This window comes from Octopus sinensis, linkage group LG9 (assembly GCF_006345805.1).
Source record: "Octopus sinensis linkage group LG9, ASM634580v1, whole genome shotgun sequence".
Lineage (NCBI taxonomy): Eukaryota > Metazoa > Mollusca > Cephalopoda > Octopoda > Octopodidae > Octopus > Octopus sinensis.
In genome coordinates, this window is record NC_043005.1 from 44,372,080 (window position 1) to 44,394,291 (window position 22,212).

Below are 22,212 nucleotides of genomic sequence, written 5' to 3' on the forward strand. Positions count from 1 at the left end.
GAACTTGTGTTGTGAGATAAGCTTTCAGTTTCATTACACACACACGCACACACACATATGCAGAGTGAGAGAGAGGCAGAAAAGATAGAGTGTAAAGGAGAGAGAGACATTGAGTCTGTGTGATACCTTACATAGTTTGCTAGCTATAGAGACAATTTTCAGTTTATTTTGTGCCATCTTATTTAATATTTAACTATATACTGTAATAAAAAATTATTTGTGAAATTAAACTAAAGAAGGACAAAAATTTTCTGATTATTTAAATAAATATCGACAGAACAAAAACCAAATGTATCAAATATCAAAATTAAGAAACCATATTTAAAATTTAAATGCACTTTAACTACAATGAAAAAAAGAGAACATTTATATAAAAAAAAAGAGTAATTTTAATTTCATTTTGAACTGTTTATTTATATAACTAGTATTTATTAATTTGATCAAAATTATCAGAGAGGCAAAATGAAATTAGCTGGAGAATTTAATCAATAATAATTACAAGCATAACGATATTAGAACTAAGTGTTTAATGGAGTCAGAATCAGACACAGAGCAGGAGAGACTGGGCTATGGACATCTAAACAATCACTCATATTATAATAACAAGGGGAGAAAGATCTAGAATTAAATAGAGAAAATACTAATTATAATAGAGAGACAAAATACATGAGGGCAAAAAAAAATGAATATAAACAAACAAAAAAGATTACCAGACATATCACTAGTGTTTACAAAGGGGTTACATTTAAAGTGTCTGATTACAACACGACTTAAATGTTTGACGACTATACTCACTTGAGATAATAGTTTTAGGCCTATCAACAAAATGAAGAATAAAAATAACGTTTTAATAAACAAGAATATAAGTAAACAAATAGGTGTCTTAATTTCGAGGGAAATCTCTATGAAATAGTAAGAGTTAAATCAAAACTTATATGGTTTTCTTCACATAAAATATTATGTAAGAAATTTTGACTTCAATGCTTTACTCACCTAAGAATTTAGCAGAAAATCTTTGATATTCAGTTTGACTATCTTTGCGTAAAACTACTTTTTTGTTTCGATGAAGAAACTGTCTTCGGAAGCTATTTTCTGAAACTGTGGTTGCATTTGACTCAGACCGTTTGTGGTTTGAAGGCACTTGACAGTCAGCTTTACTCTCCAAAAATACCTCTGAAAGAAACAGAAAAATCAGAAAAATAAAATTTTTTTAACAGCATCTCAAATCAGAAAATAGTATTTTCACTCATTTGAAATAAAGAAAAAAGAAAGAAAAATAAAAGAAAACATGGAAAGTAATAGTTGTAAATATATCCAATGCAATCTTATTTAAATATTCTAAAACTTATTACATAAATTCAAGAAATTAAACAAGAGATTAAAGTTTCAAAGAGACATTATCTGAAATATTCCTACAGCTTTAAAATAGTTATCAGGTAAAGCAGAAGGTTAATGAAGGTAAAAGTCTACATTAAACAGGTTTTAAATTTTGCTTGTTTCTAAGTTATAGAAATAAATTGCCTAGAAAAATATCGTTAATTTGTGTTGCATATAATAAATTAATTCATTGAGTCTATGTTAATTTTTCTGTTTCAAATTCAAGTCTAGCTAGAAGGAGTAAAATATCAAATCAAATAATGAAATTTTAATTCAATTAATATAGTTGAGAAACAGTAGAAATGAAATTGAACCAAGTATATCCAATAACCAAAATTATTCACCAATGCTACATCAAAATCAATATACTTATACCAACATACCATCACATTCCAAAGTTCAAGAAAACAAAATATATTTGATTAAATGTAGAAAAGCTTCACATTGCTGTCTTTATGTGTTTAAGTTTGATCATGTCAACATTCTTATTTACTTCATTTGTATTTGTGACGGCTGTCTTAATTCTTCCAGAGCTTTAGGAAGAATATTGTGTTTTATAGAAAATAATAAGTATTTTGTGATTTACCATAACATAGTATGGCAAAACAAAGAATATAAATAACATGATCTGTTCATATTCTAAGCACATTCCCCACCCTTCACACACTTGTTTGTTACTGTTTGTATGGATGTGAAAGTATTGCGAAAGAGCAAAGTGAAATAAATATGAGTGTATGAGAGGATAATAAACAAAAAAACATATGATAATCTACTCAGTAACACTATTGCATTTGATTATTAGTAGAGAAAAGAAACCAAGAATACAATATGGAAACACATCAAACTTCTTGTAGGTTTTTTCTTTATTTTGAACTCTTCCAACTAACATTGAATTTTTTTTTTTTCATCGTGGGATAAATAGGTCACATCACCTTTTATTAGCAAAATTGAACATAGCCTAATTTTATATATATATATATATACGTGTGTGTATGTATGTTTGTGTGTGTGTGTTTGTCTGTCTGTCTGTCTGTTTGTGTGTGTGTGTGTGTGAGAGAGAGAGAGAGAGAGAGAGAGAGTGGGTGTATGCATGTGTGTGAAATTTTGTGAAGGAAGATATCAGCTTTTCAGGACAATAACAAATCTTGTTCAATTATATTAAGATTTAACTGTATGGTATAGATGCTGCTGCTGCTACTGCTACTACTACTACTACTACTACCAATAATATTAATAATAATAATAATAATAATAATAAACATCATTAAAGTATTACCAAATAAGATAATATTCCATACAGAGAAGATTTTATAAATGCTTATCCATATATGACAATAGATATAGAATGAAATGTAATTATAATTAAAGTAATGCATGTAATAAACTTGTGGTGCTATAAGAAACACTGTATTGTAGAGGTTATAAAGTGTGATATTGATCTTAATTTTAAAATGTTATTTTATCATATGCAAGAGATAATAACCTTCAAATATCGTTAAGAATAACAGCTAAATCTGAAATGGTTAACTGACCAAATGATAAATGTAATGATTTCATAGTAATTTTTTTTTTTAAAAAAAGGGTATCTCTATCAATAATAAAAGGGACATGTAATATTTCTGTCATGGATAAAGCAGGTTGGAGAAACCAATTCACAGTGGAACAAAACACTTGGAGGACATTAGATAATAACTTGATAAATTAAAATGTGAAAATTGTGGTTGGTACATCATAAGAATTATATTAATTGTACTAACCTTAAAACAATTTTTGTCTTTTGATTTTTAAATTTAGGAGTCTAGGATCTAATTTCATTATTTGGACATTTAGAAGCCTAAAACAAAACTCATTTGGAATTTGATAAATTTCAACACTAAAACAATGGACAACATTTCATTGGAAACGTACTGATTCCAAGTTTTGGCACAGGACCAGCAATTTCAGTGGGGAGGAGTAAGTCATTTACATTGATCCCAATGTTCAACTGGAACTTACTTTATCAACCCTGAAAGGATGAAAGGCAAAGTCAAAGAGTGAGGCAGCTTTATGCTAAGCAGAATTTGAACTCAGAACATAAAAATGGACAAATTGTCACTAAATATTTTGCCTGGCATGCTAACAAGTCTGCCAGCTTGCCACCTTAATGTCATTGGAAACATACTGATTTCAAATTTTCATACAAAGCCAGCAAGTTTTTTTTTTTTTTTTGTGGTGGAGGTGGGGGGGGGGGGGTAAGTTGATTACATCAACCCCAGTACTCAACTAGTACTTATTTCATCAACCCCAAAAGGTTGATTTTGCAGAATTTGAACTCAGAACATACAGACAGACAAAATGCCACTAAGCATTCAGCCCAGAGTGCTAACAATTCTGCCAACTTACAGCCTTTTTCATTGGAAACATATTGACAGCAGAAAAAAAAGTAACAAAAAGTAAAGAAAAATGTTGAGAACACATTTTTAATTAAAAAACATATTTAATAATTTTGTATTTCAAATAAATAATTGCAAAATAAAACTTGGCACAATTACGAGTGCCTTTTATGTGGCATCAGCACGGGTGCTTTTTATGCAGCACTAGCACAGGTGCTCGTTCCATGACACTGCAAAAAGGAAAAAGCCTTCAGCTGGGATGAGAGCATTAACAATTCTCCTGTGGTGGATGAGTTTTCTTGAGTACAGCAAGTCTCCAGATATCTCAGTCCTTTGTCATCTTCTTCATTAGGCTCAGTGTCTTGAGATCACCTTTCAGTGCTCTACATGGCTTATTCAAGCGGAGCAGCATAGTTCATTGGTTAAGAAGTTTCGCTTCACATTTATAAGATCCTGGGTTTAATCCTATACTGTGGTACCTTGGACAACTTCTTTTACAGGTGCAGGCATGGCTGTGTGGTATAAAGCTTACTTCCCAACCATATGGTTCCAGGTTCAGTCCCACTGCATGGCACCTAGGGAAAGTGTTTTCTAATAAAGCCTTGGGCTGACCAAAGTCTTGTGAGTGGATTTGGTAGATGGAAACTGAAACAATCCTGTTGTATATATATATACATGTATATATTTGTGTCTGTGCTTGCCCCCCCCCCCATCGCATGATAACCGATGTTGGTGTATTTACATCCCCATAATTTAGTGGTTACATCCCCATAACTTAGCGGTTCAGCAAAAGAGAATGATAGAATATGTACAAGGCTTACAAAGAATAAGTCCAGGGGTCATTTTGTTCGACTAAAAGCAGTGCACCAGTATGGCCTCAGTCAATTGACTGAAACAAGTAAAAGAATAAAAAAAAATATATATTTACATCTGTCTTTATGTCTGTGTTTGTTCCCCACCACCACTTGACAACCAGTGGTGCATTTAACTTAATGGTTCAGCATAAGAGATCAATAGAATACGTACCAGGCTTAAAAAATAAAATTAGTACTTGGGTTGATTCATTTGAGTAAAACTTCTTCAAGGAAGTGCCCCAGCATGGCTTCAGTCTAATGACTGTAGCTTTAACTTGTCAACACTTAGCATAAAGCCACCTCTCTCTTTGCTCCACTTACAGGTGAGTAAGATCTTAGTCATGAGAGTTAGATGGCAATCTCACAAATGCTGGTGTCACAGAAAAAGCACCCACTACACTCTGTAAAGAGGTTGGCATTAAAAAGGGAATCTTGCCATAGAAAACATGCCAAAGATTATGATGGAGTATAGTACAGTTACTCTTTACTCTCTTTTACTTGTTTCAGTTATTTGACTGTGGCCATGCTGGAGCACCGCCTTTAGTCGATCGAGCAAATCGACCTGAGGACTTATTCTTTGTAAGCCTAGTACTTATTCTATCGGTCTCTTTTGCCGAACCGCTAAGTTAAGGGGATGTAAACATACCAGCATCGGTTGTCAAGTGATGTTGGGGGGACAAACACAGACACACAAACATATACATACATATATATATACACATATATACAGCGGGCTTCTTTCAGTTTCCATCTACCAAATCCACTCACAAGGCTTTGGTCGGCCCGAGGCTATAGTAGAAGACACTTGCCCTGCAGTGGGACTGAACCTGGAACTATGTGGTTGGTAAGCAAGCTACTTACCACACAGCCACTCCTATGCCTCTAAGTTCTCTAATTTGTTCAATCATCTAACCCATGCTAGTACAAAAAAATGGATGTAAAATAATGATGACTTTTCAATATCATCAGAGTCTAGACAATGTAAAAAACAGTACTTATTCATTTTAGAGTGGCTTTTTTTTTCTTTTTGACACTCGAGTAACATTTTTACTATGCTATTCTTTTTAAAGCAGACTTTATATTTCTGTTTTGAATATCAATGATTTAGAATATGCAAAAGAAAAAAAAAGATTTAAATTTTTTTCTTTTTTGAAAAGTATGGTTTTTTGTACATAAATATATTCCATTTGTATTTGAAGTGCATAAATATTTTGTTTACAGTGGAAAGTAGATTTTGAAAATTTTAATTATCTGAATTGAAGTAAGAAAATCTAATTACAAATGTAAATAAATATGTCAAAATAATTTTAGGAGTCTGGGACCCAATTTCATAATTTGGGCATTTGGAAGCCCCAAACAGAACTCATTTGTAATTCAATAGATTTCAATTCTAAAACAATGTTAGCCAAACGTATTATGCATGCACAAACACAGACACACACATACAATCATCATCATCATCGTTTAACGTCCCCCTTCCATGCTGGCCTGGGTTGGACAGTTTGATAGGAGTTGGACAAGCAGGAGCCTGCACCATGCTTCTATGTCTGTTTTGGCAGGGTTTTTAACAGCTAGATGCCCTTCCTAATACCAACCACTCTGCAGAGTGAAGTACACAAATATATATATTTATATAGAGTGAAGGCATATGGCCTAGTGCTTAGGGTGTTGCACTCATGGTTGCTAGATTATGGGTTCAATTCCAAGAGCATGTGGGGCATTGTGGTCTTGAGGAAAATACTTCATTTCACATTGTGCAGAAATCATTTTGACATCTGATGTGTGACACACAAGTGCACCTGTACAGATAATGTTCATTTGAAGGAGGGAGTGAGCTTATGTACGGCACATACATTTGATCGCAATAAACAAATCATTTGTGTAGGTCATTCAGTAAAAACTGAATGCTCATACATCCGTCGTCTTCCATGGGAGATTCCATCATTTATACATATATACTTATATACGACTGTGTGTGTGCGTGTGCGTGTGTGTGTGTGTGTGTGTGTGTGTGTGTATGTGTGTGTGTGTGTGTGTACATGCATAAAAATACATTTACATACAAAAATATGTACTGTAGCTATAAATGCTCTAAAACAAAAATCCATCTGTAATCTAAATACAATTTTTTTAATTAAAAAGATATTTTCAATTAAAATTTTAATTAAAAAGATGCTTTCAATTAAAGTTTCAGTTTATAGGTGCAGACATGGGTCTGTGATTGGCTTTGCAATCATGTGGTTTCAGGTTCAGTCTGACTGTGCAGCACCTTGGGTAAGTCTCTTCTATTATAGCCCCAGGCCAATCAATGCCATGTGAGTGGATTTGGGAGATAAAAAATATGTAGAAGCTAGTCATAAATACATATGTGTGTGTGTGTGTGTTTGTGTTTGTCCTCTATCCCTGTAACTTAGCATTTCAGCAAAAGAGATCAATAGAATAATTTCCAGGGTTAAAAAAGAAGTACAGGGTTGATTTGTTCAACTATACCCGTTAAGGTGGTGCCCCACCATGGCTACAGTCCAATGACTACAACAAGTAAGACACAAAAGATAAAAGAAAATTGTCTCTGTGTGTCAGTATTCTTATTATTGGTCAATGGCTGATTTCACAGACATAAAACTTTGTCTCAGTGCATTATTATTCTTTGGCTGTAATAAATATTTAGGAGTGACACAGGCAATAGAGAGAAAATACTGTGTGTGTGTATATATATATATATATATATATATATATCATGTGATCATATGACTGACCATACTATCGAAAGCTGTTATACATCATTGGTCACAATGCTCTTTGCATCGCTTTAGCTTTCAAATGATGCCATTCTACTGGTAAGGTGAGTAGGCCAAGTTATATACATATATATAGATTTGAATTATAAAGAGAGATATCAAATAAATTAAGCAGAAAAGCTATTTCATATTTTATCACTAATTATCATAATATAGTTATTTTTAAATATTTATAAATATCATTCCCCAATTTCTTACTTTAGTCTTGTTGACAGCATTTGATGCAGTTTTAATAGTTTATTTCTTAAATTGCGATATTGTTTTCCTCCTCTAATTTCCTTTTCATATATTTCTTTAATTAAAACACATTCAAAATCAATGTGATATGTAAACTTTTTTGTTTTGATATATATGTATATATATATATTCTTTCAATGTACATTTTTCAGAACACTATTTGAACTGAATTATGCTTTCAGACATTACGTACATATCTCTGCAACCATATATTTTAATCATTTATTGTAATATATTTAGGCTATTTATGAATCTATTCACTATCTTAGGCTTGGTTCTATCTGCTACTGGTACCATGTAACTCATTACACCTGATGTCATTGCCAGGTGGGCTGTGACTAGACTGATTTCTTCATTCCAGTTCAATAGGTCGAAAAGAGGTGTGTAGGGCTTCAGTAGGATTAAAAATAAACCCTGTCAAATGGTGGAAGGACTTCTCACAGAAAAGTCAAGGTCAACTACACCTTGTAGAAGACAGGCACCTCCATGTTATCTGCTTACTGGAACATCACACTGTTGAAACCAACTTCAAATACTGAACCAGATTAGCCAGGACATCTTGGCTGAGGATCTAGTACAAGTGGGTCATGAACCACAAAAGAACCCCAAACGATTAAAAATTTTTGTTTTAAGATTCAAAGCATTTGTGAGTCATTGTGCAGTTGACAATATTTAAATAGACTTTTATCTCAGGAATATTTTAATTTTTGCTCATATAAGAATTTCCAGTAATCCCATGCCAGTGGCACGTAAAAAGCACCAACTACACCCTCGGAGTGGTTGGCGTTAGGAAGGGTATCCAGCTGTAGAAACTCTGCCAGATAAAGTTTGCAGCCTGGTGCAGCTATCTGGTTCACCAGCTCTCAGTCAAAATCATCCAACCCATGCTAGCATGGAAAGCAGACGTTAAACAATGATGATGATGATGAAATGGGCATCAGGGTTACAGTGTTATATACAAAAGCCACAGGCATATTTTAACAAATTCAAAAGTAGGTCCTGACATAAAGTTGTGAATCCTGGATCTAGAAGGATGGAGTGGGTGAGGTTGTGTCTCTCAATGGGAATCTGCAAGCACATTTGGCTATAAATGATGATGGTGATGAATCCATCCAGTTCCAGTTACCTGCTGCTTATATTTAAAACACTACTTTTCTGAGTCCACTTACTAAAAGTCTGTTGCTTAAAATCAGGCTGCATACTTAACAGATCTCATTCAAGTCATACCTCATCAGTAGGCTGTATGTTCCCTGTTATCACTGGTCTTCTAACACCATATTTTGTTGCTATCATTTATATCTAGTCTAAACCTTCGTACAAAGAGAAGTTCTCTTTGATACCAGCATTAGCAGTAGTTACTTAAACAGCACCAGCATTAAATTAGTTAAAGAGAAACATATATTATTGATTATTTCCCATAAACCATTGAATGCTCCAAGGCCTCCAGTACTTGGCTGCTCACACTGTTATCCGCATGTTTGCATTTGCTCTACTTAAAGTATCGATTCTCTATCAGTCTACTGAAATCTACTAACACCTCTTAGGCAACCTTTGATTGACCTGCATACATAATATTTAGCTAAGAACAGGCTTCAAATGGAAAACAATTATTAATTTACAACTAACTTAAATTCTTCAATGAACGTTACTAATCTCAGGTTTATTTGAAAACTTTGAGAAAATGATCAGGATGTATATTCCATGAGCTATAATCATTCACATTTAGCAATGTTATCCATTAAGTCAACAAGTAAAAAGTAAAATTATTTATTTTATTTCATTTACAGTTCCTTCTCTCTCTTTCTCTTTGTATGTATATATACATATAGATATGTCATTCATTTGTTGAATGCATGGAATTTGAAAGTTCCCTGGCATTCTCTTTTGCCAGCTCTTGTGCTAATATTAACAGTGGACAGCTAAAATAGTTGAGGAAGGATATTTTGTAATATATATGAATATGTATATGTGTGTGACTGTATATGTGTGTGTGTATATAGATATATATATATATACATACAAGATCTGATCAATAAGTATCCGGACTGTTGCCATAGTAACGAAGCTGAAGCACACAGAGCAAAGCCACTTGGTACAGATTGACCTTGGACTCTGCTGTGCATGCACACTAAGTTTTAACATTCTAGCCCACTTTCACTGTTAACAGCAGTGCTTGGAAGGAACATGTGTAGTGTGCAATCATCACATTGACCATGACAGAGAAAGTTCTCATGGTGATACCTGTTCAGAAGCCTACGCAAAGTTATAGAAGGTGTATGGAGAGGGGTGTATGAGCCACACACAAATGTATGAGTGGTTCAGACATTTCCAAAATGGCTGATACGATGTCGATAGTGACGAACATTCTGGGAGACCTGCAACCAGCAGAACTGACAAAAACATTGCAGATGTGTGTGCAGTTGGGAGGGAAAATTGTCAAATTACCATCCATGAGTTATCAGAGGATGTGCAGATTAGTTATGGTTCAGTTCAGACCATTATCACTGAAGATTTGGGTATGAGATGTGTGTCTGCCAAGTTTGCGCCAAAACTGCTTTCAGCTGACCAAAATGACATTTGGGATTCAGTTGCACAAGATCTCCTTGATTGTGTCAAGAATGATGAAAACCTTTTGAAAACTTTGCATAGGCCTCTGAGCAGGTATTGCCAAGATTTTAGCAAAATTTGATGCAGATTCTCTGCTCAACTTTCTTTGTCATGGTCAATGTGACAATCACATGCTACATATGTTCCTTCGAAACACTGCTCTGAACAGCAGAAGTAAAGTAGAACATTAAAATTTAGTGCGCATGCACAGTAGAGTTCAAGGTCAATCTGTGCCAGGTGGTTTCACTCTGCATGTTTTAGCTTCATTACTAAGAGAGCGGATACTTACTGATCAGACCATGTATGTGTGTATGTGTGTGTGTGTGTGTGTGAGTGCATATGCATATATGATGATGATGATTTGAGAAGCAGTGATGAATGACAATTCTGTAAATGATAATATTTTATAAGTTTAAAGATCATAAGCAATCACCATGTATTGACTAAAGAGAAATAGCCTAGTATTCTAATATTGGAGTAAATAAGCCCACAAAGGAAAAAGGATTTTCCATCCAATTTGTATGGAAAATCCGCTTTTTACATCAAGGGCTTATATGCCCCAGTATTAGGCTATTTTCTTTAGTCAATACACAGAGATCACTTATAAGCTTTAAGCTTATAAAATATTATTGATTACTGAATATATACACATATAAATATATATATATATATATATATATATATATATATATATATATATATTACATTACATTTTACTGCATAAAGTTTTGCCATTAAAAAAAAGCACTAAAAACGTAATATAACAGGAAACATGGTAGAATAAAGAAAAATGCAAACTCAATATGTTAATTACTATATAGCATAACACTTCAGTATTTCCATAAAGGACCAAAGAAGGTGACATGACATATGTATTGGATTCAGTTTAAATAACAATATAACTTTACTTTAGGATATGCAAATAGATATGTCAAATAGCATATGAATTTTTACAGCATAGTAAACAATTCAAATATTATTCATAACCATCATCATTTTGACAATTGCGATATTAAAATACTTTATATAAACTGCACTTATTAATAGAATTCTTTGAGTGCATATTTTTCAATGTCTACTTAAATATAAAACCTTTTTCTCATTTCTGAACTAGGACATTACTTAATTCATCAAACTTGCCTTTGTATTCACTGTTAGATACAGTAGCATATAACAATACTTTGATATCTGTTTTCCATGCTTGCTAAGATGATTTTGTTTGTTTGTATTTTATGTTTACATACTTTCATTTTGTTCTATACATGTATGATAACATAATACATCATTTAATGTTTGAATCTACTAGTACAAAAGAAATAAGTATTATAATACTCTCTTACTTAAGCATATATTATAGCAAAATATAAACTATTACACAATATGTGATATCTAGGTACCTTATGATCACCATTTTTCTCTTTGTAGCTCCTACTGGTTCATTTTCACTCTCCTTTTTAAACGTTGTAAAGGAGTCATGTATATCATCTACAAGGGCCTGTACTGCCCCTTCCTTTCTTTCATACTGTAACTCTCATCATCTAGCATAAAGTGATCTCCCCTCACTCACACACACACACACCTTGGATTTTGTAGTCTTGTGACCTGTATGGCAACCTCACAAGCGCTGGTGGCATAAAAAAGAGCCCCTAGTATATTCTGTAATGCAGTTGGCATTAGGAAGGTCATCCGACCATAGAAACCATGCCAAAGCAGACACTGGAGTGCAATGCAGTCCCTAAGCTCATTGGATCCTGTCAAATCATACAACCAGCATGGAACATGGATATTGTTCATGATGATGAAGATGATGATGATGATGATGACAATGATGACGTTGATGTGATTGTGTTGAAATGAGGCTTTAGTTAAGTTAAAACTTTTTTCAAATTCATCATTTATTTTTTTAATTATTACTCTACTCTAGGCACAAGGACCGAAATTTTTGGAGAGGGTGTCAGTCGATTAAACTGACCCCACTACACAACTAATACTTAATTGATCGACCCCAAAAGGATGAAAGGCAAAGTCAACCTCAACAGAATTTGAACTCAGAACGTAAAGACAGACGAAATACCACTAAGCATATTGCCCAGCGGACTAACATTTCCGCTAGCTTGCTGCCTTTTTTTAATTACTATTGTCAGTGGTACACATGGCACCTAACAGATGTCACAATGCCAGCCAATCTTGAGTAAATTCACAAAGTTTGCTAAGTCAATATTAACAAGTATCAGAGTTTGTTCATTTGAGTCCATACACAGAGGTACTCTGTGTATGATGCATAAGCTAAGATTTCCAGGCAGTGAATTACTGTTCATTTTCAACTGCAGTGACTGAATGTTAATAACATTCTCTTGACATCAAGGTGACGAGCTGGCAGAAACGTCAGCATGCTAGGTGAAATGCTCAGCAGTATTTCATCTGTCTTTATGTTCTGAGTTCAAATTCTGCCGAGGTTGACTTTGCCTTTCATTCTTATGGGATCGATAAATTGATTAATCGACTGGCCCCCCTCCCCCAAAATTTCAGGGTTTGTGCCTAGAGCAGAAAAGAACATTCTCTTGGCATCTTATGGCAATGTCAGCAATACTGTAATTAGTAATTATATGAAATACAGTGTCTAGATAATCTGGGACTTTTAATTTGTGTCAACATGGTAGACCAAAGGGCAATCTATGAGCAGAAAAACAATACAATGCAAAGCATCCTTCTGAAATGTTGAAATTTCTTCCCTTTCTTCATATTATAACACATTGATTTGATATTGTTAGTCTTCCTTTACTTGTTTGTTTAGTTTAGTTTTGTTTATTTTTGTTTCTTGTCTATTCTTTTCTTTTTGCACATAAATTGATGAAATAACTATATGCTTTTATGCTGTCTGTTATGGTAATCCAGTGAAATCAATCAAAAATTTTTGGAATCGCTGATAACATTCATAATAATATGTTGTCTGTCATTGGATACAATGAGTAAAACTACTTTTTAACACACAAAATCATTCTTAATATGGCATTTGAGATACTTTTTTTTCCTTACCAAACACTTTAGAATTGGATAAGAAACTAAAACAAGAATTACAGTATTGAATTATAGGTGATGGATAATACATTGCAAAATCACAAACTAGGATAATGGTTCATCATTATCATCATTCAACATTTGTTTTCCATACTGGCATGGATTGGATGGTTTGACAAGAGCTGGCAAGCTGAAGAGATGCACCAAGTTCCAGACATCTGTTTTGGCATGGTTTCTACAGCTAGATACCCTTAACACCAACAACTTTACAAAGTGTATTGGGTGCTTTATATGTGGGGGCCAACATGGGTGCTTTTTACATGGAGCCAGCATGGATGCTTTTTACATGGCACCAACATAGGTGTTGTTTATGTGGCACAAGCACAGGTGCATTTTTTGTGGTGCCAGCATGGCTGCTTTGTATGCAGTACTAGCACAGGTACTTTTTACGTGGAGCCAGCATCAATGCTGTTTATGTGACACCAGCATGGATGCTTTTTATGTGCACCAGCATGAGTGCTTTGAATGTGGTACCAGCACAGGTGCTTTTTACATGGGGCCAGCACAGATGCATTTTACATGACGCCAACAGCCACAAGATCGCCAAGTAGCTTGCCAGACAAGGGCATCTCAGTGGAGAGAGGGAGAAGAACTGAGGGAGGTGATTGTAGTTGAGAACTGTATCAGAGAAAAGGCAGCAAAATGGGTACCAGTAACACCTCCTATAAGATACCTTTAAATATCAGATTAAGAAAAGGAATGCTTTCGACAGAACAATTTTGATTTTCAAAAATTAAATCAAGCACAAAATCATATTTTTTCTAATGAAAAATCTAGTTAAACATTTTTTGAAAGATAATCTGGAACGACTTAAATTAAGCGGATGAAAACAGATAGAGGTGAAAGACAACTGCATTTTTTGTTTTACAATAATCAAGTCTCAATTATATCTTTGGTTAATTAAAAAAAATGACATAAATGATATAATTCTAAGCTAACTACTATACAGTATTTACTTTCATTCCCGCACATTCTAAATTTACATCCTCTTGTTCACTATTGAAGTACTGATAAAAGGATTATCAGGCATGTAATGGTGTCATTTCGACTAATTATACTCAGCCTCTTTAAATTTGTGGTGAGGAATTATTATTTTCCCAAGGGTCAGGGGATTGTAAGAGTTGTTATAGTGTTGGAATTGTTAGAGAATCAGATTAAATAAGTAACCAGTCATGTATGGGATAGGGGTAAGGGTTGATATAATTGACTAACTCCACTCTCCTCAAATTAGCTGGCCTTTTGCCTAAATTAGAAACAATAATATTTAGATTATAACATTTGGTTTTACATCTGCAGATTTAAAAACATTTTGCAACCTATTTGTGTATTGTTTATGAAGTCATTTCCTTGTATATGGTCTTCCAAGAAAAGGCGGCGAGCTAGCAGAAGCGTTAGCACGCCGGGCGAAATGTGTAGCCGTATTTCGTCTGCCATTACGTTCTGAGTTCAAATTCCGCCGAAGTCGACTTTGCCTTTCATCCTTTCGGGGTCAATAAATTAAGTACCAGTTACGCACTGGGGTCGATGTAATCGACTTAATCCGTTTATCTGTTCTTGTTTGTCCCCTCTGTGTGTAGCCCCTTGTGGGCAGTAAAGAAATAGGTCTTCCAAGAAATGAGGTGGAATGGGGACACAAACACAAAGTTAGCGAGAAAATCAGGCAAAGACAGCTGCAAATATCTGATCACTGCATGCACTACCCTGAACTGGAAATATGTAAATTAATCTTGTGGAAACCACTTCATAGTAATGTAAGAAGAAGTAAAATAAAGTAAAATTACCTTCCTCAGTCATGCCCACTCATAAGGGCCGATTTCCTGGTTTCCATGGTGTATATATTTCCCACCTGGATGGGACACCAGTCCATCGCAGGACTGCTCATTTTTGCCAGCTGAGTGGAATGGAGCAACATGAAATAAAGTGTTTTGTTCAAGAACACAATGTGTTACCCGGTCCAGGAATCAAAACCACAATCTTACAATCATGAGTTCAATACCCTAACAGCTAAGCCACGCGCCTCCATGATGAAAGAAGAGGAAAACGTTGTCATATTTATACCAACAACTTGACTGTAGATACTGGTCTGGAATGTATCCAAGACCTTGAGGCTGTGATGATGCACTGAGAACTGTAGCAGGTGAACTTTGTCGCTGCAGTTTGGGATGGGACCTGACCATAGCACCATAGCACCATAACACACACATTATGGTGTTCCACAAAGTGAAGGCTCAGATCAGCCTGGGGCAACAACAGAAGACATTTTCCCAAGTAAAAGGGCATTAGGCCTTAACTCCAAACCCTTGTGGCTGCAAAACAAGCTTCTTAACAACACAATCATGCTTGTGCTTGGTATAATCTATTTCAGAATTTGTGACCAAAAATCTGAGATAAATCAAATGTATACATATAGAATTGGTTTGCATAACATAGTAACTAAAAGTCAAGAAGGAATTAGGAAGATTGATTTTTGTTATCTCTCTCTTTCTATTTTTTTTTTCTAACAGCAAGCTCCACTGGACGAGTAATGTCAGTGTGTAAATGATTTAAGAGAAAAATTGGATATAAGAGGCTTCAGTTGTTGTGTGCAGGAGAGAAGACTGTGCTGGTAAGGTCATGTGATGCATATGGATGAAGGTAGCTACATAAAGAAGTGCAGATCTCTACATGTGGAGGGAACCTGTGGAAGGGATAGACCCAGGAAGACATGGGACGAAGTGGCAATAAAGGATCTACAGATACTGAACTTCACTGAGGAGATGACAAAGGATTGAGACTACAAGCTACATAAAATCATGGCCATCGATTTACAGCCATAACCCCACTTCTCTTCACACACCCACACATAACTCTGTTCTCTAGCAAAACTCACCTACAACTATCTCCCCCAATCCCACCACCACCCACAGCAGGCCCCTCCAGTTTCCTTTCAACATCGCTTGCTGTCTCTAAATATCTCCTGCATACTCTCTGTGCTACTTATACTCTGCCCTCCCCCAACGCTGTTCCCCATGGGTAGGCTCTCTCTCACTCTGACTGTCTCAATCTTTCTCTCCTTTGCACCCACCTCACCCTGTTTCCTTGTCCTACTGGGGTTACCAAGTATCTCCTCTATAGTAAGATAGTTATCCCTGATCTTCTTTCATATTCCAGCCTCTTGTCTGGAACATGGCCACACCTCATAGTTCCTCTCTCTCTCTCTCTCTCAATTGAGTCATCCTTGTCTTGCAAGCTACTAGGCAACTTCACAGGTACTGGTGCCATATAAAAAGTCCTTGTGCTGGCACCGCATATAAAAACCTATGTTGTTGCCATGTAAAAAGCATGCATGTTGGCCCCACATATAAAACACCCATTCCAAAACCACATATAAAACACCTATGCCAACACCACATAAAAGCACCCAGTACACACTGTGAAATGGTTGGCATTAAGAAAGGCATCCAGTCATAGAGACCATGCTAAAGCAGACAACTGCAGCCTGGTGCAGCCCTCCAGCTTGCCAGCTCTTGTCAAACTCTCCAACCCAAGCCAGAATGGGAAACAGACATTAAATGATGATTATGATTTTTGTGAAGGTATTAGTATTATGACAGGGTACAAAGCTATTATTATTATTATTATGTAGTGCGAAAACTGTATATTGAGAATATTGTATATTGAAATAATGTATTGAATCGATGATATTAATGCATGATTTTTTGTGTTTTTGCTCATGATTAGGTGTATCTAAGGTGACTGTGGTTCCATATTCTGTTGTGTCTGGGGAGAGTCATTTTCTTTTTGTGCCTTATAATGTAACACATTCACCGGTAAAAGTTTCACTTATTTCTTATTTTTATTTTCCTACATAAGTGGAAATTTTACCAGTGAGTGTGTTACATTATAAGGCACAAAAAAAAATGACTCTCCCCAAACACAACAGAATATGCTTCAACACATGAACTCATATAAAGAATCTTGCAAACCAAATACAAAAATGAAATGTTATTCCATAGATTTCAACTTGTCAACTGACTGAAAATTCTGAACGTGGAAGGATTGCAAGTGAAAGCCGACAAATATTTTATTGAACTCTGTATGACATGACACAAGAAATGTATATCAATAAGGAAATACAAAAAAAGAGATTAATGTAAAATCCACAGCATGATAAAATAACTCATTTGATATGGCCAGCCAATGCCAGCTTGGAAAGAAAAGAAAAATGGTAAGTGGCGTTTACAAAGGAAGTTTAAAATCCCTGTTGAAAATACATAATGAAACAAGGATCAAAAGTAAAATTTGTTCTTTTCTCAAAGAAACAGCAAATACTTCTTACCATTATCATCCGGTTTTTTAGTAGAATTACCATCAGCAACAACAACAGTAGCAGCAGCAGCAGCAGCAGTAGCAGCAGCAGCAGCGGCAGCAGTAGCTGCTACGACAACTTCTTCTGCATTCTCAATATCACTAATAGATGGCAAACGAGCAGCAGTTGGAGATTCATTACGGCTAGAAAGTGTTCCATCATCACTAACACAAATCCATGCTGAATTACGTGTACTTTCAGCATAGATGCCTAAGAAATAGAAGAAAATTGTCCTTTACAATATTTAATAGCATTTTATTGTCTGGGGAGTTAAAGAAAATTTAAATGATATTTCTCGTTTTCTCTCTCTCTCTCTTTCTTATGCACACATATACACAACACTCTTTCAACTACTTGTATTCACACATAAACACAATTAAGAGAGATTATACATATTATCTTTGATCTTTTACTTGTTTCAGCCATTAGACTGTGGCCATGTTGGGGCAATACTTTGAAGAATTGAATCAACCCCAGTACTTTTTTTTTAAGCCTGATTCCATCAATTTCTTTTGCTGAGCCGTTAGGTTACAGGGATGTAAACACATCAACACTAGTTGGTAAGCGATGATGGGGAATAAACACAGACAAAGAGACATATGCACATATATACATCCCATGCTAGCACGATATATAAATATATATATATCACCACTAGAATACGAATAGCCTGGGCAAAGTTCAGAAAGCTCCTACCCCTACTGGCAACAAAAGGTCTCTCCCTCAGAGCGAAAGGTAGATTGTATGATGCATGTGTGCGAACTGCCATGCTTCACGGTAATGAAACATGGGCTGTGACTGCAGAGGACATGCGTAGACTTGAAAGAAATGAAGCTAGCATGATCCGCTGGATGTGTAGTGTCAGTGTGCACGCAAGACAGAGTGTAAGCATCCTAAGAGAAATGCTGGATATAAGAAGCATCAGATGTGGTGTGCAAGAGCGACACTTGCGATGGTATGGTCATGTGCTGCGGATGGATGAAGGGAGATGTGTGAAGAAGTGCCACTCCCAAACAGTTGAAGGTATCAGGGGGAGAGGTAGACCCAGGAAGACATGGGATGAGGTAGTCAAGCATGACCTCAGAGCATTGGGCCTCACTGAGGCAATGGCGAAGGACCGAGATCTCTGGAGATATGCTGTGACTGCAAAGACCCGGGCTGCTTTCTGCAGCAATTCCACATACCCCCTACCCATTCAAAGTACCCCGGATCCCCAAAGTACCCCGGATCCCCAAAGTACCCCAGACCCAGTTGCCCCCGTGCCGCTGGCACGTTAAAAGCTCGAACCGATCGTGACCGATGCCGGACCCCCCCGGCCCCTGTGCAGGTGGCACGTAAAAAGCACCCAATCCACTCACGGAGTGGTTGGCGTTAGGAAGGGCATCCAGCTGTAGAAACTCTGCCAAATCAGACTGGAGCCTGGAGCGGCCCCTGGCTTCCCAGACCCCGGTCGAACCGTCCAACCCGTGCTAGCGCGGAAAGCGGACGTTAAACGATGATGATGATGATGATGATGATACACACACACATACATACATACATACATACATATATATATATATACATACATGTATATACATACATATAGATATAAAAATATATACATACTTGTATATACATACATGTATATACATACATATAGATATAAATATATATATACATACATGTATATACATACATATACATAGATATAAATATATATATATACATATATAGATATAAATATATATATACATATATATAGATATAAATATATATATACATATATATAGATATAATATATATATACATACATGTATATACATACATATACAAAGATATAAATATATAAATACATATATAGATATAAATATAATATACATATATATAGATATAAATATATATATACATATATATAGATATAAATATATATATACATATTAATATATACATATAAATATATATATACATATATATATACATACATATATATACACATACACGCTTATTATATATATATACACACACATATGTATACAATGAGCTTCTTTCAGTTTCTGTCTACCAAATCTATCCACAAGGCTTTGTTTGGTCTGAGGCTATAGTAGAAGAAACTTGTCCTAGGTAACATATAGTGGGCTGAACCCAGAACCATGTGGTTGGGAAGAAAAAACCTCTTACAAAATTTTGTAAATGCTCGTTTCTAACATCCTGGTGACTATTTCACATATTACCCCCATAGAATCCTACCAAAATTTCACTAATATTAATAATAGAAAGAAAATAATTGTAACTTATTTTAATCACTCAGACAACTATCAACTACAACATTAGACTAAGGGCCAATGAAAAATAACCAATATTGGTATAAATTTTAATACCCTTCAGCATTTAGATTACTCTAGCAAATGTGATTGCTTACTTTTAGACTGGCATTTTAGGGTAGGTGTGAAAGGTCAGAACTGGCCCGTTTGAATATAAAACAAGTAAAATATTTGGGTCAAATATGGTAAGTTTAAATGCTAAATGGTTAAGCAATTTAAAAATTTAAAGGGTTAAATACTAAAGAGTTGAAAGAAATTTATAATAAAAAGTCAACAATTTAATGGTGACCTCAAATCTGAGATGATAAGAATAATTGCTTTGACCTCAGCACGTGTCTAACATTTATTTTAAGGATGGAAAACAAATTTGACCTAAGCAGAATTTGATCTCAGAAAGTAAATATAAGTAGCTAAATATCACAAGGCATTTTGTCCAGTACTACCAATTATGTCATGTTAATTTATAAAAATTGTTAATTTATGAAAATGCTTTTGTAGCCTAAAGATTATATATTTTAAATGTAAAATAAAGACTACATATTTTAACATAAAAACATACTTCTACACATTTTCATCCTTAACCCTCGTTATAAAAATCTTGCGTCAAATAAATTGGTTAACATACTAACTTCTTTAAAACTCATAATAGCACTACATAATTACTGCTTGTCTCAACTGAAATCTTTTTTAAAATCTAGCACAAAACAATATTTACAATCATCTTTCTATTGTAACTCATTCCTTGTTAGTATGATCTCTTTAGTCATTTACTTTCAACAATTCAATACCACTCAGCTTATGACAACTTGGTCCACTCTAAGATAATGGATTGTTAGGCTTTAAGTTCAATTTTCAACCTTGCTCTCAAAAAGAACATCAACTTAGAAAAATTTATTAGTATCTTTTTGCAAAAGGAAGATGACAATAAGTTTTTCAGATTGTTTAAAAAGAGGAAATAAAATTGACAGATTGAAGTTTGTGTACTTTATTCAGCTTTTCTTTTCCTTAGGAATAAATTGCATAGATTAATGCAATACAAATGCAGTACTACTTGTTCTAGAAGTAACACAATGACAAGGTTGACTGCTTCAAAGATTTGGCATTAGAAATTTCTGCTAGCTGATTCAAAAGAAAAATTACCAGCACTGTCATTAATGCCTTTAGGCTACATTAATAACAATGATTTCTTAATTAGAAATGAAGCCTGATAGGGAAATGAGTAGTCATGTCTATTCCAAGCAAGAATTAAAATCAGGTCAAGGACTTCATTGGAGGAAATAGTAAAAGGAAAATGTAATCTGAGTGAAAGTTTTAAGAAATTAATGCAAGATATTTTGCCTTGTTTCAGTGCAGGATATAAACACCACAAAAGAAAGGAAATAAAATGCAAGCGCTGATATAGTACATTGCAAATCATTTTATCCCTCATTTATTTGTATCTTTTTAGAAAATAAGAATCTCACCAACAATAATAGACAGTCTGAGACTATGTCAGAACATACAAACAATGGAAATAACTAGAAAGAAAAGTGGCAATTGAAATATGTGATCTGAAAAATAAAGCATTGAGAGAAAGTGCACTTTTATTCTCCCTGACTACAATAAATTAATCATGTTTTTAAATAGACACAGACATACAATAATAAAGTAACTTAAGATAAAAACAATATAAAAAATTAAAAGAAACAGGAACAAAGACACGAGTATGTGAAATGTATACAAATGTACACAATCACAACAGCAAATTTACTTCTGATGTAGTAAAAGAAATAAGTAAATAAGAAAAGCGTTATAAAAAATGGCAACACCAAAAGTAATCCTCTTATACTGATACTGTGAATTAAACTATTCCGTATCCTACATTGTAACTCTAAATCAAACAATGAACAAATATATATATATATATATATATATGCAAAGGATTTGATCATTGTTTCGTTGTAATATTACAAATGAATGCTTCAAAAAGGGCTTGGAATTAAATAACTCTTGGTAAAATATAGATAAATTTGAAAAAAAAATAAAGAAGAAATTGAATACTATAGACCTTATCAGAAGGTCAAAACAAGAAGCAAAAATATGTAATATCTATGAAATAAAAATAATTCACTAAATAAAAGGATTGTGGTAACAAAGTAGACAATCTCATAAGACATTCCATAGATTCAGCAAGAAACTGAGAGGAAGTCAAAACTCTTTTCAAAAACGATTTTTAGCTAATAAGAAAAACAAAACATG

The 22,212-nt window shown here is 34.5% G+C and overlaps 1 protein-coding gene across 4 annotated transcripts in view; it reads right to left on the bottom strand.

Moving 5' to 3' along the window:
* LOC115215869 overlaps positions 1-22,212 on the bottom strand; it is a 326,154-nt gene that overhangs the window by 189,671 nt on the left and 114,271 nt on the right. For all 4 annotated transcript variants that reach the window (XM_029785214.2, XM_029785213.2, XM_036505939.1 and 1 more), the window contains exons 4-5: positions 17,642-17,881; positions 994-1,173 (exon numbers count right to left, since the gene is read on the bottom strand). In XM_029785214.2, coding sequence (XP_029641074.1) covers positions 994-1,173; positions 17,642-17,881 — 420 coding nt within the window. The remainder of the gene's footprint in view (positions 1-993; positions 1,174-17,641; positions 17,882-22,212) is intronic.